Source organism: Camellia sinensis, chromosome 14 (genome assembly GCF_055761805.1).
Source record: "Camellia sinensis isolate YWXY chromosome 14, ASM5576180v1, whole genome shotgun sequence".
Taxonomy (NCBI): Eukaryota; Viridiplantae; Streptophyta; class Magnoliopsida; order Ericales; family Theaceae; genus Camellia; species Camellia sinensis.
The window spans coordinates 29,928,701-29,945,093 of NC_138974.1; the positions used below are offsets into that span (position 1 = coordinate 29,928,701).

The 16,393-nt window shown below is 37.9% G+C and overlaps 1 protein-coding gene across 5 annotated transcripts; it reads left to right on the top strand.

The window, feature by feature from the left end:
* The first annotated feature begins 2,382 nt into the window (after positions 1-2,382).
* LOC114284624 (auxin response factor 4) lies at positions 2,383-15,163 on the top strand. 5 transcript variants are annotated; one of them, XM_082906643.1, is made up of 15 exons: positions 2,383-2,498; positions 3,003-3,090; positions 3,842-3,954; positions 4,481-4,576; positions 4,706-4,756; positions 5,316-5,465; positions 5,542-5,626; positions 11,908-11,998; positions 12,284-12,448; positions 12,544-12,672; positions 12,925-13,000; positions 13,091-13,259; positions 13,434-14,158; positions 14,425-14,615; positions 14,730-15,163. In XM_082906643.1, exons 2-15 carry the CDS (start codon positions 3,012-3,014, stop codon positions 14,821-14,823), a joined length of 2,214 nt encoding a protein of 737 aa, XP_082762769.1. In that variant the 5' UTR covers positions 2,383-2,498; positions 3,003-3,011; the 3' UTR covers positions 14,824-15,163. The 5 variants fall into 5 exon arrangements, with proteins under 5 accessions (XP_082762769.1, XP_082762768.1, XP_082762773.1 ...); XM_082906642.1 differs by having other exon boundaries at positions 2,389-2,658; XM_082906647.1 differs by lacking the exon at positions 2,383-2,498 and adding an exon at positions 2,750-2,898.
* Positions 15,164-16,393: the final 1,230 nt, after the last annotated feature.

Below are 16,393 nucleotides of genomic sequence, written 5' to 3' on the forward strand. Positions count from 1 at the left end.
AATTTTATACTCTTATCAATGTGAATGCTAACATGTCAATGTGAATATTCACATTGTCAATGGGCCGGATCGGGCTTGCCCGGGCGGCCCATGGGCCGCGAGCGGGTTTCGCGCCGCCACGGGACGCGGGCCAATTTTACACTCCTATTAATGTGAATGTTAATATGTCAATGTAAACATTCACATTGTCAACGGGCCGGGCCCGCCCCCGCTCCCGAACGGGTTTCGGGCCGCCCACGGGCCAATTTTACATTCCTACCAATGTGAATTTTAAAATATGAATATTCACATCATTAAATTGCTAATCGTTCAAAAAATATTTATAAAGGTATCAAAATTGAATATAAGGGCATAAGTGTCCAAGAAAATAGTGTAAATCAAGAAAATGGACTTTATGGAATAAAACTATACATACATGGGACTAAATGGGTTAAAAAATTCCTTCATGGACTTATTGGGTTAAAACACTTCTAAATTGGACTTATCAATAAAAATCTCGTTAATAAATGTTAAGATTTTTTTTTTCAAATCAAAAAATCAGGAAATTTAGATTAGCATATTAGATCTCCCACAAGACTTGGGGTTAAAAACCCCCTTTTGCTTAATATATAGTATAGATTCGTAATTAATAAGTTTAATGCATAGAGGACTAAGAATTCGTTTGAGAATTGACTATTTTAATTGATTTTTTATTTTATTTTACAAAAATGTATGAAAAAAATAAATAGAGTGATGTAATTAGGTGCGTTAATTTTTTTGATTATTTTAACTAAAAAGTCAACATTAAATATAGAAGGGGCAATTACATATGAATGGGACAAGCAATTTTTTTTTACACAAACATACTTTACAATTTTCACTTGCATCCTATCACAAAATCAGTTACTCCTCACATATTTTGATATTTTTTTTTCTCTATCTCATTATGCTATAATACTCTTAATATAAAATGAGACACGTATGGATCCACTCTATGTGAAATATAGACAAATTTTACTAACAATCCCTATAGTTTGGGACTTGTATCACTTTGGTTTCTGACTTTTCAATTATGACGCATTTGACCTTACATTTTGAATCTTATTTCAAATAAAGACAATTAAAAATACTATTACTTAATTTTAATAGCAAAATCGTCAATTTGATAAAATATAAACTAATTTGACAAAAATAAATATCAAAAAAATATTTTTAAATTTTTAAAAATTATTTCTACACACTAAATATAAAATTATGTAAAATTGATAATTTTTTTAGACATTTATTTATTTATTTTCACTAAATTAATTTTTATTATGTGTTTGGATGATGGTTATGTAATGGATGGTTGTTAAGATTTTAATGTGTAATCGATATATTTAATATATAAATTTTTTTTAGTTTTAGATTTTTTAATTTAATGGATTGGTTTAATAACGATATCAAAATTGTCACAATATTTGACTTTTTAGAAAATAGAAACTAATTTAATGAAAATAAAAACAATCACTCATTACATGATCATCATCCAAATACATAATAAAAATTAATTTTGTAAAAAAAATTAAATGTGTAAAAAATTTATCAATTTTATATAATTTTATCTTTAGTGGTAAAAACAATTTTTAAAATTCAAAAATATTTTTTTGACATTTATTTTTGTCAAATTAGTTTATATTTTATTAAATTGATAATTTTACCCTTGAAATTAAGTAATGACATCTTCAATTATTCTTATTTGGAACAAAATTTAAAATTCAGGGTCAAATGTGTCACAATTGAAAAGTCAGGGATCAAAGTGACACAAGTTCCAAACTGTATGGACTATTAGTGTAATTCGCCCGTGAAACATTAATGTTTAATTTTGTGTTTTATTTCTAGGGTAATGCTAGGGACACCAAATTTTTTACCAAACAAATGACCAAATGTCTCACATGGGTGTGGGGTCCGCAATTTTGTAGGCCCCACACCCATGTGAGACATTTGGTCATTCATTTGGTAAAAAATTTGGGACCTCTAGCATTTTCCTTATTTCTATATTTCTAACATTTTTTATTTGTAATTGGTTGGGGGTAAAGATTGGTACACTTAGGAAATTTTAATTTGTTTCCTAAAAAGAAATAATAAATAAATAAATTTTAATTTGATATTAAATGAAATAATAGGATCCCGTATATTTTTTTGTATTAAAGGTAATTTAATAAATGGGCCAATGGGAATAGCGACACCAAATAACCACTCGTAAACGGGAGAAGGTGTACAGATGGGGGGTAATCAGCGACGCGGATTATAAAAGCAAAGCGTAGGACGGTAAGGGAAGCATTGTAAGTATCGGCGCAAAGTAGCAAACACCGCCAACAGAAGAAGAGAGAGATAAAAAAGAAAAATAAAAAGACAAAAAAGAGAGACGCCTGGCTGGGCATTTGCAAGGCTGACTTGTGTGTTTTCGAGGTCGGGTGTACGAGTGTCGAAGGGGCGCACTACAGCGACTCATCGTGCAGGATAGCTGCTCTCTGCAGGTGTTGTACCCCCTCTCTCTTTCTCTCGCTCCCTCGTGATAAATATGTGATGATAACAAACGATAAATAAGCTGAACGGTTTTAGAGAGAGAGAGAGAGAGACAGAGAGTAAAAAAAAGACTGCACTATCAGCGAGTAGTGCGGTTGGTAAGACTATCAGGTAAGGTTTTAAATTTCTGCCTATTTATGAATGAATACGTTACACTGTATGATTGAATGATGTTAACAATATAGTTAATCACATTATGTGGTTAGGCCTTTTAAGAGAGAGATATATGTAACGGTTGTGGTTAGGCCTTTTAAGAGAGAGATATATGTAACGGAAGCGGTAGGGGTAGTCGTGGTGGTGGTGGCGGTGGTGGTGGAGAAAGATATAAGTACAGAGTCTCGCACATTGAGGGTCTCTGGTCATGCGAAACACCTGAAGGCTTCTTTGTCTATTTTATTCCTCTCTCTCTCTCTTCTTTTTATTTTTCTTCTTTATTCTTGCCTGTTTCATTTTAGAGCGAGAAGATGGATTCAAGCTCTGGTAACGAAAGGTTCAGCCACAAGGTCGTGGAAGTTGAAACCGAGAATAACAGATGCAACCAAGGTGACAATGAAGACCTGTGTTTTTGTTTTTTTTCGTTTTCGTTTTCGTTTTCCATTTTTCTATATTAGTACTAGAAAATTAAAAATTCATATTATTTTATTTTTTAAATATTTTTTTAGTCAATGTGAGTTGTTTTATAAAATAAAAATAAAAATAAAAATAAAAAAATTATTTATTTTCTCTATATAGACATTCTTTAATTTTATTTCTATTTAGTTATTGTTGTTAGTATCTGTTATCTCGTAGGAACAAGTGCTTTCTCTATCTGTGCTTATATCTTGTGGGTTCTTTTGATTTTGCCTTTATTAAATAAATATTCACTATCTAAAAAGAAAAATTAAATCTTCAAGTTGAGATTTCTCGTTTGGTAATGTTTATGATTCATGGTGCTATTTTAATGCCGTGTTTGAATCATGGATTTGAATTTTTTGTTTGTTTGTTTTTTTTTAAATCTCTATTGGAATTCATAATCCTAACACTTTGTTAATAGTTAAACTTGGAACTATTCAAAACCCTAACAAATGCTATAAGCCTTTTTTTGTTAGTTTTTATGCTAAATTTTTATCCCATACACCTAGCATTGTACATTGTATCAATTTAATCATGATCACTCAGACCTGAAATGGGTTCATTGTGCTCTGTCTCTGTTCTCTGTGTTCCTTTATATATATGCATACATATGTATAGCATTTGTAACAACACATACAATCTTTCTATTATTTACCCTCTAGTATAACTGTGTGGTTTTTAGGTCAGAAAGATGATTTGCATGCTCAATTGTGGCATGCCTGTGCGGGACCTCTGGTTAATGTCCCACGCGCTGGGGATAAGGTGTTCTACTTCCCTCAAGGTCACATAGAACAGGTTCTCTTCTTCTCTACACCTAATTCAACCCTTTCATTAATGTAATTTCAGTTCATTTAGCAGAAAACAACGCATAATCTAATCCCGGGTTTAAATGTACTAACTGAATTTTGTTGGTCATACTTGAATACGCAATTAAGACAAAAGTGAAATTTAAAAGGATTCGTCAACTGCAGTTAGTTAAAGTCATTAATTTGACGCACTCCTGTGAAATGATATGTAAATAAATATTTTGATGGAACTGCATAATCTTATCCCGGTTTTAAATGTGCTAATTGAATTTTGTCGGTCATACTTAACTCCGCAATTAAGACAAAGGTGAAATTTAAAAGGATTCGTCAATTGCAGTTAGTTAAAGTCAGTAATTTGACGCACTCATGTGAAATGATATGTAAATAAATACTTCTATGGAACTGCCTTGTATGTGTCATCAAACATCAAATATGCTTGCTTAATTAAATTTAAATGAAGTAATTATGTTGTTTTGTGATATTAACCATATATTACTATTTGAATTTTGGTGTAGGTTGAGGCATATTCAAACCAAGATGGTAAAGTGGAGATGCCAATCTACGATTTACCTTCTAAGATTCTCTGCAAGGTTGTTTACGTTCAGTTAAAGGTATATTGCCTCTTGATGTCCTATTTTTAGCATTTTGAATGGCATTATGGCATATTATGTAGGGCTTTGTAGATTTTCTGTGCAAGTATTTTCTGGTTGGTACTCGGCTTATTTATTCTGGTTTTGCAGGCTGAACCTTACACCGATGAGGTGTTTGCACAGATTACTTTGCTTCCAGAGGTATTGGTTGGCTAATGAGATTTAAATTTAATTAAACATATTACACATGCTTACTTTTCTATATCACTTTGTTCATCGAGCGTTTAGGAAAAATGTGAACATAATTTTTTTATTATTTTTTTTTAATCTTCATAGTCTTTGGAAAAATATCTAAACATAAAAAATTTAACATTCTAATGCTTTTAAAATGAGTCTACGATTTATTTAATTGCTTTCTGATGAGTACTGTAATTGTTGAATGGGGTCATTTCGTAATACTAAATTTTAATTTCTGGGAGTATCAAATTTAACATTCTAATGCTTTTAAAATGAGTTTACGATTTATTTAATTGCTTTCTGATGAGTACTGTAATTGTTGAATGAGGTCATTTCGTAATACTAAATACGTTTTAATTTCTGGGGGTATCGATATGATTGCCACTGGTGACAATTGGGCAATCAAATTCTTCAAGGAACCAAACAGATTGATTGATCTTTTTTTGGTTGTGGTTTTCAAATGCTCAATTCAATACATTTGCGTATTGAATATGGTTAGAACTCTTAATCTTTGATTCCACAGGGTCCAAGTCCAGAGCATAGAACTTCTCAATGTCAGCATCAGAAAATTAATGCATGCTCTTTTAGGAAGAGGCTTACGCCATCAGATCAAAGCACACACGGTGGATTCTCGGTCCCTAAGCGATATGCTGATGAATGCTTTCCTCCTTTGGTTGGTATCTTTATAACAATTTGTGCAGATGAATCATGTTCCTTCTTGCTTATGGCTTTATTGTCTGCTGTTGCAGGACATGTCTCAGGAACCACCTACACAGGAACTGGTGGCAAAGGACTTGCATGGTTCAGAATGGCGATTCCGCCATATATATCGTGGTATTCTCAGTTTAAATTTGAAAGTGTTTATTTATTTGATGAATGCAGTTTATTTTGCACACTTTATGCTCGATTTGGTTCACTAGAATAAGAATGGAAGCATCATTCCTTTACAATGGTGAATGATGATCCCATTCACAATATATTTTTATTAGTTTTTCAGTCAACATACATGGGATAGATATTTTGATGAAATAATCATTTCATTCCACTGCATTCTAGTGAACCAAACACTACCTCACAACATTAGAAAGTACAAAAACCATAAACTATCAATGGTTCATTGTGTTGTGTGGGACAAACAGAGTTAGTGTTTGGGCATTCCATGTAAGTCAGAAGGTAGTATTTTGACCTAGCTATTGATTTTAGCAGATGGATCTAAATGCTTTAATAGAACACAATTGATTCAATCAAATCCCATATAAAACCAAATGGACTGATTTGATTTCTATACAATCTGCAAACTGTCCATAATTGTCTTCTTCTTCTTTTTTTGGGTTGTAACTGTTAGGATCAAACACACCCAGAAAAATATCTCACACACACAGAGAACACAATATTTACGTGGTTCGGCCCAATGCCTACATCCACGGACAGAAAAGAGAATTTTCACTAAAATGGAGCAAAAATACAAATACAGAGGAGGAGATGAAACTCACTCAACTCACAGCTCTCACACTCAATTTCTGATGATACAAACCCCTCCTCACTCATCTCAATTTATAACCAAGAGAGGAGGAGTAGGTGAAGTGCTAGCCATAATTGGCCAAGGTGGTGCCACCCCCACTATCTTCCATTAGTGAGTTAGTGTTGCCCTCCACCACCTTCTTTTACCACCTAGTGCCACCCACACTATGTGGATGGTGGGCTCTTTACCATGTGGGTAGTGGATGGAGCCAACAATTCTCCCCCTCCACGCCCACATGGACAACTGACTTCTCACTTGAAGTCCATCCCGATCAGATGCTTGCAAACTTCCAGTTTGTCTCTGGTGACACCCTTGGTCATCATGTCAGAAGGATTCTTATCTGTGTGGATCTTGATCAGTTCCAATAACTGTTTGTCCATCACTTCGCGTATCCAATGATACCGAACATCAATGTGCTTTGTGCGAGAATGGTACATCGAATTCTTGCTCAGGTCTATGGCACTCTGACTATCACAATGTACCGTGAACTTTTCTTGCTTTAATCCCAACTCTTGGAGAAACTGCTTCAACCACAACATCTCTTTCCCAGCTTCCGCTGCGGCAATATACTCTGCCTCTGTTGTGGATAAAGCAACACATTTCTGCAGCTTGGACTGCCAAGACACAGCTCCCCCTGCGAAAGTGAACAGAAATCCTGATGTAGATTTCCTACCATCAAGATCGCCTGCCATATCTGAATCAGTATAGCCTTCCAAGACTGGTTTAGCATCTCTAAAGCACAAACACATTTTTGTTGTACCCTTGAGGTACCTCAGAATCCACTTGACTGCTTCCCAATGCTCTTTTCCTGGATTGGAAAGGAATCTGCTTACAACTCCAACCGCATGAGCAATATCTGGTCGGGTGGACACCATTGCATACATCAAACTCCCTACAGCGGATGAGTAGGGAATCGCCTCCATCTCTTGTCTTTCCTTCGTAGAGGAGGGACAAGAAATCTTGCTCAGCTTGAAATGATTAGCCAGCGGAGTACTGACTGGCTTGGCATCTTTCATGTTGAACTTCTCAATCACTCGTTCAACGTACTTCTCCTGTGACAGCCATAACTTCTTGGCTTTCCTGTCACGCATAATATTCATGCCCAAAATTTGCTGTGCAGGGCCTAGGTCCTTCATGTCAAAGGACTGTAATAACTCCTTCTTCAGTGATCTGATTGTTGTGGCATCTTGTCCAACGATCAACATGTCATCAACATAGAGCAGAAGTATGATAAAGTTTCCACCGGGAAATGTCCTGACATAAACACACTGGTCTGCAGCAGTTCTCTTGTACTCATGACCTACCATGAATGAGTCAAACTTCTTGTACCACTGTTTTGGCGCTTGTTTGAGGCCGTAGAGACTCTTCTTCAATCTGCAGAAGTTTTCTTTCCCTTTGACTTCAAAACCTTCTGGCTGCTCCATGTAAATTTCTTCCTTCAGATCACCATGGAGAAATGCTGTCTTCACATCCATTTGTTCAAGTTCCAAATTCAAACTAGCTGCTAGTCCCAAAACTACTCGAATGGATGTCATTTTCACAACTGGCGAGAAGATTTCATCAAAATCAATACCTTTCTTCTGCCCAAAACCTTTGACAACCAATCGAGCCTTATACTTGACTAACTTTCCGCTGCCATCTTTCTTCAACTTGAACACCCATTTGTTCTGCAATGCTTTTCGACCCTGGGGAAGTTTCACCAAATCATAAGTTTGATTCTTCTGCAAGGATTGCATCTCTTCTTACATGGCTTGCTGCCAGCTACTCTTCTCCTTATGATTTTGAGCTTCTTGAAAACTTTCTGGCTCCCCCTCATCGGTAAGCAAAAGATACTCAGAAGGAGGGTATTTGGTTGACGGCTTAAATTCTCTTGTTGATCTTCGTAACTGTGGACCAACAGTCTCTGGTAGAGGGGGTTGTGGCTCCCCCTGCTCAACACCCTCTGCTTCTGGATCTTCTTCTTCTAGAAATCCATCCTGCAACTCTACATCATTGACTGCATGCTGCGGTAACTCTTCTTCATCAGTGGCATGCTGTGATGGTGCAGGGTTTGGAATAATTTCTGAAACATCATCAACTTTGGGTTTGGCTGGTTGCCCAAAGTCTTCAAAGGTCTGGCCTTCTTGAAACACCACATCTCGGCTTCGAATGACCTTTTTGTGTTTCGGATCCCACAATCTGTATCCAAATTCTTCATCTCCATAGCCAATAAAGATGCATGGAGTGGCTTTGTCATCCAGCTTCTGTCTGTGCTCCTTGGATACATGTGCAAATGCTTTGCACCCAAACACTCTCAAGTGAGAGTAAGAGATCTCCCTTCCAGACCATACTTCTTCTGGAATCTGAAAATTCAGTGGAACTGATGGCGATCTGTTGATCAAATAGCAAGCAACACGAACAGCTTCTCCCCAAAATGGCTTTGGTAGCTTTGCCATTTTGAGCATACATCTGACCTTCTCCACAATGGTTCGGTTCATTCTCTCGGCTATACCATTGTGTTGTGGGGTTCCAGGAACAGTCTTCTCATGCCGGATGCCGTGAGTAGCACAGTAGGCTTTAAATTCCTTTGACGTGTACTCGCCTCCATTGTCTGTTCGGAGACATTTCAGCTTCTTTCCAGTCTCCCTTTCCACCATAGCATGGAATGTCTGAAAATGCTGGAACACCTCAGCTTTGGTCTTTAAGACATAAACCCATACCTTCCGTGATGCATCATCAATGAACGTCAGAAAGTATTTTCTACCACCCAAAGATTCCACTTCAATGGGACCGCAAACATCAGAGTATACTCTGCTCAACAACTCTGATTGTCTTCTGGATGATGAATGGAAAGCGACTCTATGATGCTTCCCAAACAAGCAGTTGTCACAAGGATTTAATTTTGCATCTTTGGCAAAGGGAATAAGTGACTTCTTTGCCAAAATCTGTGACCCTTTCTCACTCATGTGACCCAGCCTTTTGTGCCACAAATTTGGTGACGTCTCATCTTCTGTTGCGTTGAAGCTATTTGAATTCACCTCCACATGAGTCTTGTATAGTGTGCCAATTGCCTGTCCTTTGGCTACCACGAGAGATCCCTTTTTCAACTTCCATATGCCTTTGCCAAAATAGTTCTCATAGCCTTGTCGATCTAAGGCTATCCCTGAAATAAGATTCAAGCGTAAATCGGGAACATGCCTGACATCTTTTAACACCATCGTGCACCCAACTTTGGTTTGGATATGAACATCACCAATTCCCACAATTTTTGAAAAACTGGAGTTACCCATTTTCACTGTACCAAAATCTCCAGCTTGGTACGTACTGAAGAACTCCTTCTGGGATGTAGCGTGGTAGGAAGCTGCTGTATCTACCACCCACTCGGTGTCGTTGTCTGACATATGGAGGCATTCTTCTTCTTCAACAAAGAATAATGCAATATCCTCTGAGACAGAAACTGCAGTGGTCCCATCTTCGGTCTTTGGCTGTCTATTGCCTTGTTGTTGTTCTCCCTTCAAGGCATAGCAATACTTCTTTATGTGACCCTCCTGGCCACAATGGTAACATTTGAACTTTGGTCGGCTCGTACCTTCTCTGGATTTCCCTCTGTCTTGAGATCTTCCTCGGCTGTGTCCTCTACTTTTGCTTCTTCCCCTGCCCCTGCCTCTACTTCTGCTTTTATTTTCTGTGACGAGGGCATGGGATTGATCTCCACCCATTTCTTTCTTTCTTGCCTCTTCACTAAATAAAGCATCTATAACCATGCTCATGGTCAGTTTCCCTTCTGGGGCAGAATTGCTGAGAGACACCACCAATGTCTCCCAACTGTCTGGCAAAGAACTGAGCAGCAATAGGGTCTGCATCTCATCATCTAACTCCATTTTGACAGTAGTTAGTTGGTTCACCAAATTTTGAAACTCACTGGTGTGTTCAGCAACAGAGATACCGCCTTTCAACTTCAAATTCACAAGTCTTCTCATCAGGAGGGCTTTGTTCCGAGCAGTCTTCGACTGGTACATGCCTTCTAACTTTGTCCAGAGAGCATAGGCATCAGTCTCCTGGGCGACATGGTGGAAGACACTGTGATCAATCCATTGTCTGATCTGGCCAATGGTCTTTCGGTTCTTCCGCTTCTAGTCTTCGTCTTTTTCCGTTGGTGGTTTAACTCCATTAAGCTCAATGGGGTCAAACAAATCTCGGCAATACAAGACATCTTCCATTCTAGGCTTCCAAATGGCATAATTGGAAGCATTTAACTTTATCATGGAACCTGAAGTCGACGTTGGATCCTCCATCATACAAAAAACAAGATCTCTGTTTGAAAAACAGGCTTTGCTGTGAAGTCCGGCCTGCTCAAATTAGCCGGAAAAGCAATTCGGATTGCCAAAATAAAAGCTGCAAATTTTTGAAAGCTTATTTGCAAAATCTGACTGTACGGATGTGTCCGAAATATTCCAAATAGTTTGAAAACACTATTGGCTTACCCAAATCGGACCTCAAATGGCTTAGATCAAGCCAAAACAATTTTAACGGTTCAGATCGGCAGAATCTGGTGCGCTTGAGAAGCACCAGATTATTTCTCCGGATCGGCTGGCGTCGGGCTGACGTCAGCGGCTCGGTCAGCGGCTGAAGACTCGGCTCGGCTGAAGACTCGGCTGGCGCGTGCGTGTTGATGGCGCGTGTATGGCACGCGCTATTCCCTCAGTCGTCGTCCTCCCTGCGCCGCGCGTGGGGCGCGTGGATGAGATTGGGACCACGCGCCGGTGGCCTGAACGGCGCGTGTGGGCGCGTGTCGAGACTGGGACTCACGCGCCAACTTCCAGGGGCGCGTGAGGGAGCGTCCGGCCTTCGTTGGGTGTCTTCTTTATGTTTCTGGACTCCTCTCGTCGAGCCCTTGCTCCTGGTATGCTCAAAATCTGATTTCAAGCAATACGATTTCTGGGCAGTTTCGAAACAACACTCTGTTTTTCCGAAAAACGTACAACTTAGCTCTGATACCACTTTGTTAGGATCAAACACACCCAGAAAAATATTGTTAGGATCAAACACACCCAGAAAAATATCTCACACACACAGAGAACACAATATTTACGTGGTTCGGCCCAATGCCTACATCCACGGACAGAAAAGAGAATTTTCACTAAAATGGAGCAAAAATACAAATACAGAGGAGGAGATGAAACTCACTCAACTCACAGCTCTCACACTCAATTTCTGATGATACAAACCCCTCCTCACTCATCTCAATTTATAACCAAGAGAGGAGGAGTAGGTGAAGTGCTAGCCATAATTGGCCAAGGTGGTGCCACCCCCACTATCTTCCATTAGTGAGTTAGTGTTGCCCTCCACCACCTTCTTTTACCACCTAGTGCCACCCACACTATGTGGATGGTGGGCTCTTTACCATGTGGGTAGTGGATGGAGCCAACAGTAACACTCCACTAAGGTACTTAATTTTACAGTTATCTTCTTTCATCTCCTGTAGGCTTTTTTTAGCTTGGTAGAGAATTTAATAATTTGTTGGCACTTCTTACTTTTTAGTCTCTAATTGTATTAAATCCACATTTGATTCAGCTTCTTCTATTATTATTTTTTATTTGTACTGTAAATATAGGGCATCCAAAGCGACACTTGCTTAGTAGTGGTTGGAGTACATTTGTTAGTGCAAAGAAGCTTGTTGTTGGTGATGCTTGTATATTCCTGAGGTTCTCTCTCTCTCTCTCTCTCTCTCTCTCTCTCTCACACACACACACACACGCTAGATCCTATTTCCCATAGCTTCTTTAAGCTAATGTGGGAATTAGTCTTGCTGGATTTGATAAAATTGAGTCCTATTTGTGCTATCTTCTAATATATAGTTTTGCAACCTATATTCATTTAGATGGGGTTCTTTATTTCTTCTTTTTAATTTTTAGTAAAGGGTGTCATAGCAGTTGATGACTCAGTAGTAATAGTTATGATATGATTTCTTTTCTTTTCTTTTTTTATAGAGGGGAAAATGGAGAACTTTATGTGGGGGTCCGTCGTGCAACAAAATCACAAATCAGTATACCAGCATCTGTCATATCTGGTGTCAGCATGCAACATGGCATACTGGCAAGTGCCTTCCATGCCGTTTCTACTGGAACCATGTTTACTGTGTATTACCGTCCTTGGTAAGCTAGTACTCTGTTATGGATATGAAGTCTATTGCATTTCACTGGGCATATAGACGTTATCAATATCTAAAGTTTGTGTGCGTCTTCTGTAGGACAAGTCCTGCTGAATTTATAATCCCTTATGATCGATACATGAAGTCAGCTGAAAATGACTATTCAATTGGAACAAGATTCAGCATGCAGTTTGATGGTGAAGAATGTCCTGAACCAAAGTGCTCCATGTAAGTTTTTGTGGGTATTTGTCTTTCACAATAATATAATCTATCTGCAATTCTCATTTTCCGGAGTTGTGGAATGATATCAATATCATTTCAATATTTTGGAATAATGACTAAATGAACTATCTAGCATGCTTTGATTGATTAGCGTTACAATGGCAATATAACAAAAAGTTATAGCAGATGATATCTGCCCCACTGGAACACATTTCTTGTCTATTCTTCTTTTTTTCTGAATTTATGTTTATTAATCAGATTTGCAGGGACTGTAGTTGGCATTAATAATATTGATTGCATCAGGTGGCCTGGTTCAGAGTGGAGATGTCTGAAGGTAAATGCATTCACGATGCTCTTTAACATTCCAGAAACATATTACTGGTAGATACACATGTATGGATTTGTTTATATTCTTCTTTATTAGGTGCAATGGGATGCCCCATCGAAGAAAATTGTTCGTCCTCAAAGGATTTCTCATTGGAACATTGAACCGGAAGAGGTCAAGAAGAAGTGCTCTTCCATTCTTACTGATCGAAAGAGGGAACGCCCTTTGGATCCATCAACTCCTGGGTTTACTGTTTTAGTCAGTGAAGGTAAGTAATATTCATATTGTTTACTCTGGGCTAAAATTTCAATTTGCAAGAGCTTTTGTCAGAAAAATGAGCTCTATTTGTGACAAAAGAAAGTTAATGGTAACTCAATGCTTTATAGTTTATTGCCATACTCTGCTATGCTACTGATAAAAAAAAAATTCTGCTATTCCCAAGGCTTATCTAAGGGCTCAGTTGAGCATCCACCAAAAAGACAGTCGGAGGTCTTGCAAGGTCAAGAAAACAGAGCCATAGATGCTCATGAATTCGGTGCACTCAGGCAACCACTGTTATCACATTTAATTCCCCAACCAAATCCTGATTGGGGCCACCCGCAAATTGGATTGGAGAATCAGCCGCACTTTCTGATTGGAGATGCTCATGAATTTGGTGCACTCAGGCAACCACTGTTATCACATTTAATTCCCCAACTAAATCCTGATTGCGGCCACCCGCAAATTGGATTGGAGAATCAGCCGCACTTTCTGATTGGAGAATCAGCCGACTACTGGTCTCCAACGTTTACTTCCTCTGGAGCCCATGACAGTGTTGAAGTAAGCAGAAGCTTGTCTTTCCCAAAATTCAACTCAACTAGTTCTGTCTCTGTAGACTGTAAGGCTCCTGAAGAGTACAAGATTAAAGCTCCACTGAGCCAACCAAATGGCAACGCCAAATGCATGCTTTTTGGAGTCAATATATTTAGTAGTCCTCTGGAGCTCCCTTCACAACAAGTTGTCTCTTGTAGTGATCTTCATAGTGTCTGTCCTGCTCTTCCAGTGGTATCCCACTCAAGCATTTCTGAAACTGACCAGGTCTCAGAGACATCTAAGAGTGTTTATGGCAATCTTTCGGAGAAACAATGCAAGAACTGCTGTTCCATCACTGGGCGGAGTTGCACAAAGGTAGTTGCTCTTTAATCCATTCCAGATGTATTTGAGAACTACACTTTTAGGAAGAAGCCCTGCTGATTTAAACTGTTTCATTGGCTTTCTTGGTAAAGTTTTCTGATCAGGTTTAACCTCGTTTTCTTTAGAAAGATAAGTAACTTACGCAACCAAAATCTTTCTTAAAACCCATTTCCCCAAAATGTCCTACTTGCACATAATGTGGTTGGATTGACTAATGTGAAAGAGATTTTGAGGTATTATAGAATTTTTTCGCCTTGCAGGTACTGAAGTATGGAACTGTTCTTGGAAGATCAGTTCACCTAGCTCGTTTTGATGACTACGATGAACTCATTCGTGAGCTTGACCAGATGTTCGACTTCAAAGGGTCGTTAATTGACGGGAGCAATGGCTGGCATGTAACCTACACAGATGGTAAAGGGAACATGATGCTGATTGGAGATTACCCATGGCTGTTACGTACCAAATCCCACTTAGCTGCTTTAAACTACTACTTTTAAGGCAATGCTTCATTGTTAGAGCTGCCATTGTTCTATTGTACTAATTCTTGACATTGTTATGGATGCAGGGAATTCCGGGTCATGGTGCAGAAGATGTTCATTTGTCCAAAGGAAGATGTTGATAAGTTGGATCCAACTCCACCAAACCCAACACCATTATAATTCGTACTTGTTAGGGTTACTCCCATCTTTGTGTCTAATCCCAAAGGAGGTCTGCATACATAGTCGTACAAGTAATACAGCATACAGTGAATCTATGTAGCTATAGGTTGTCCATGAAATAGTGTGAACTTCAATATGACCTGGTGGTTGTTGCTTCTTTGTGACTAAAAGGGCCTGATAGCGGCATACAACTTCGCACTAATATAAACTATATGTTTTTTGAGGAAAATTAAGTTTTTTGTATGCTGATCGCACTTATCTGGAAAATTTTATGATCAATTTCAATTTTAACAAGCTTGGAAGCAGCAGTAAGGATTGAATAAAATGGCATGTTTTTTTAGTGCATGGGTGTAAAGCTTTTGATGCATTCTCGCCTTGATCTATTCTATGACGCATACACTCTGCCTAATTCTTTATTTACATGTTTACTGCTATGTAACTTTTTTGGTTTTTTCTCGTCATATGATTGATGAACTTCGAACAACTTAATGTCGCCTCTGAGGAGGGAAAAAGAAAAGGGATATTTAGGATCGTACTTGGTGTTTGGCATTGGAACAAAATTTTCGCATTTGAATCGGAATGATTTAGGTTTGTATAAGTTGGTGATGGTAAGTTGGGGAAGAGGTAAACCACAAATTCATGATTAGTAAACTGTGAAATGTTATATCTGTACCGAAATATGTGGTTCTCCAGCAGACTGAAATGGCATGAATATGGTGAATGGACTTGGAATATGGCAATGTTGATTGATTATGGGCATATTTATAGTGGCCTTTGATGTTGTGGAATGGTGTATCAGCAAATTTAACACAACTATCCCGTTTTAGTTCTTGTTGGTGTCAGTGTTTGTGTTTGTGTTGCTGCTGCTATTGCTTTTGATGCAATGTTTATAATTTACTGACTATTTTGGATTTCATGCTGAGCTGAGTCCTTGTGGGCAGATCTTGAGTCTTGGTTGATTTGTTCTACATCTGCCTAATAAATAAATTACTAAACATACAATGTTACCAGATCGGGCAATTCTCATGCAATTTTTGGATTTATACCGGATTTTCAATGTTCAAACAGGGTTGTAAGATGGCAGATGTTTCAAGTTGTTATAGCAAATGATAGTAAATGTTTTACATCTACAAAAGTTGCTACTTCTGCTAAAAATTTCAAGGGGACCTTATAATTCTTTTAACATCCGTAAGTTTACTCTAATTGGGTAGGAAAATCCAATGTTGGCTGCTTTTTTATTTTTATTTTTTTTATTCCAATGTTAAGGAAACAACTCTAGGTGTCTGTTGGCAACTTTGATTTTTTATTGATATTTTTATTTTTTTTTATGAGATAAAGAAGTTAGTGCATTTGCAATGATTTTTTTAATTGAATAAGTAGTGAGAAAAGGAAAAAAAAAATTGATTGATTAATGTATATGTTGTGATATTTTAATTTTTTAAACAATTTTTTGATTTTTTAGTCAAAAAGTTGGTTGTCAAACGGTACCTTAATATTTATTGTAATTAATAATTACTCAAACAATGCACTCACAAAAAACGAAATTGAAAATTTATCAGAATTTACAAGT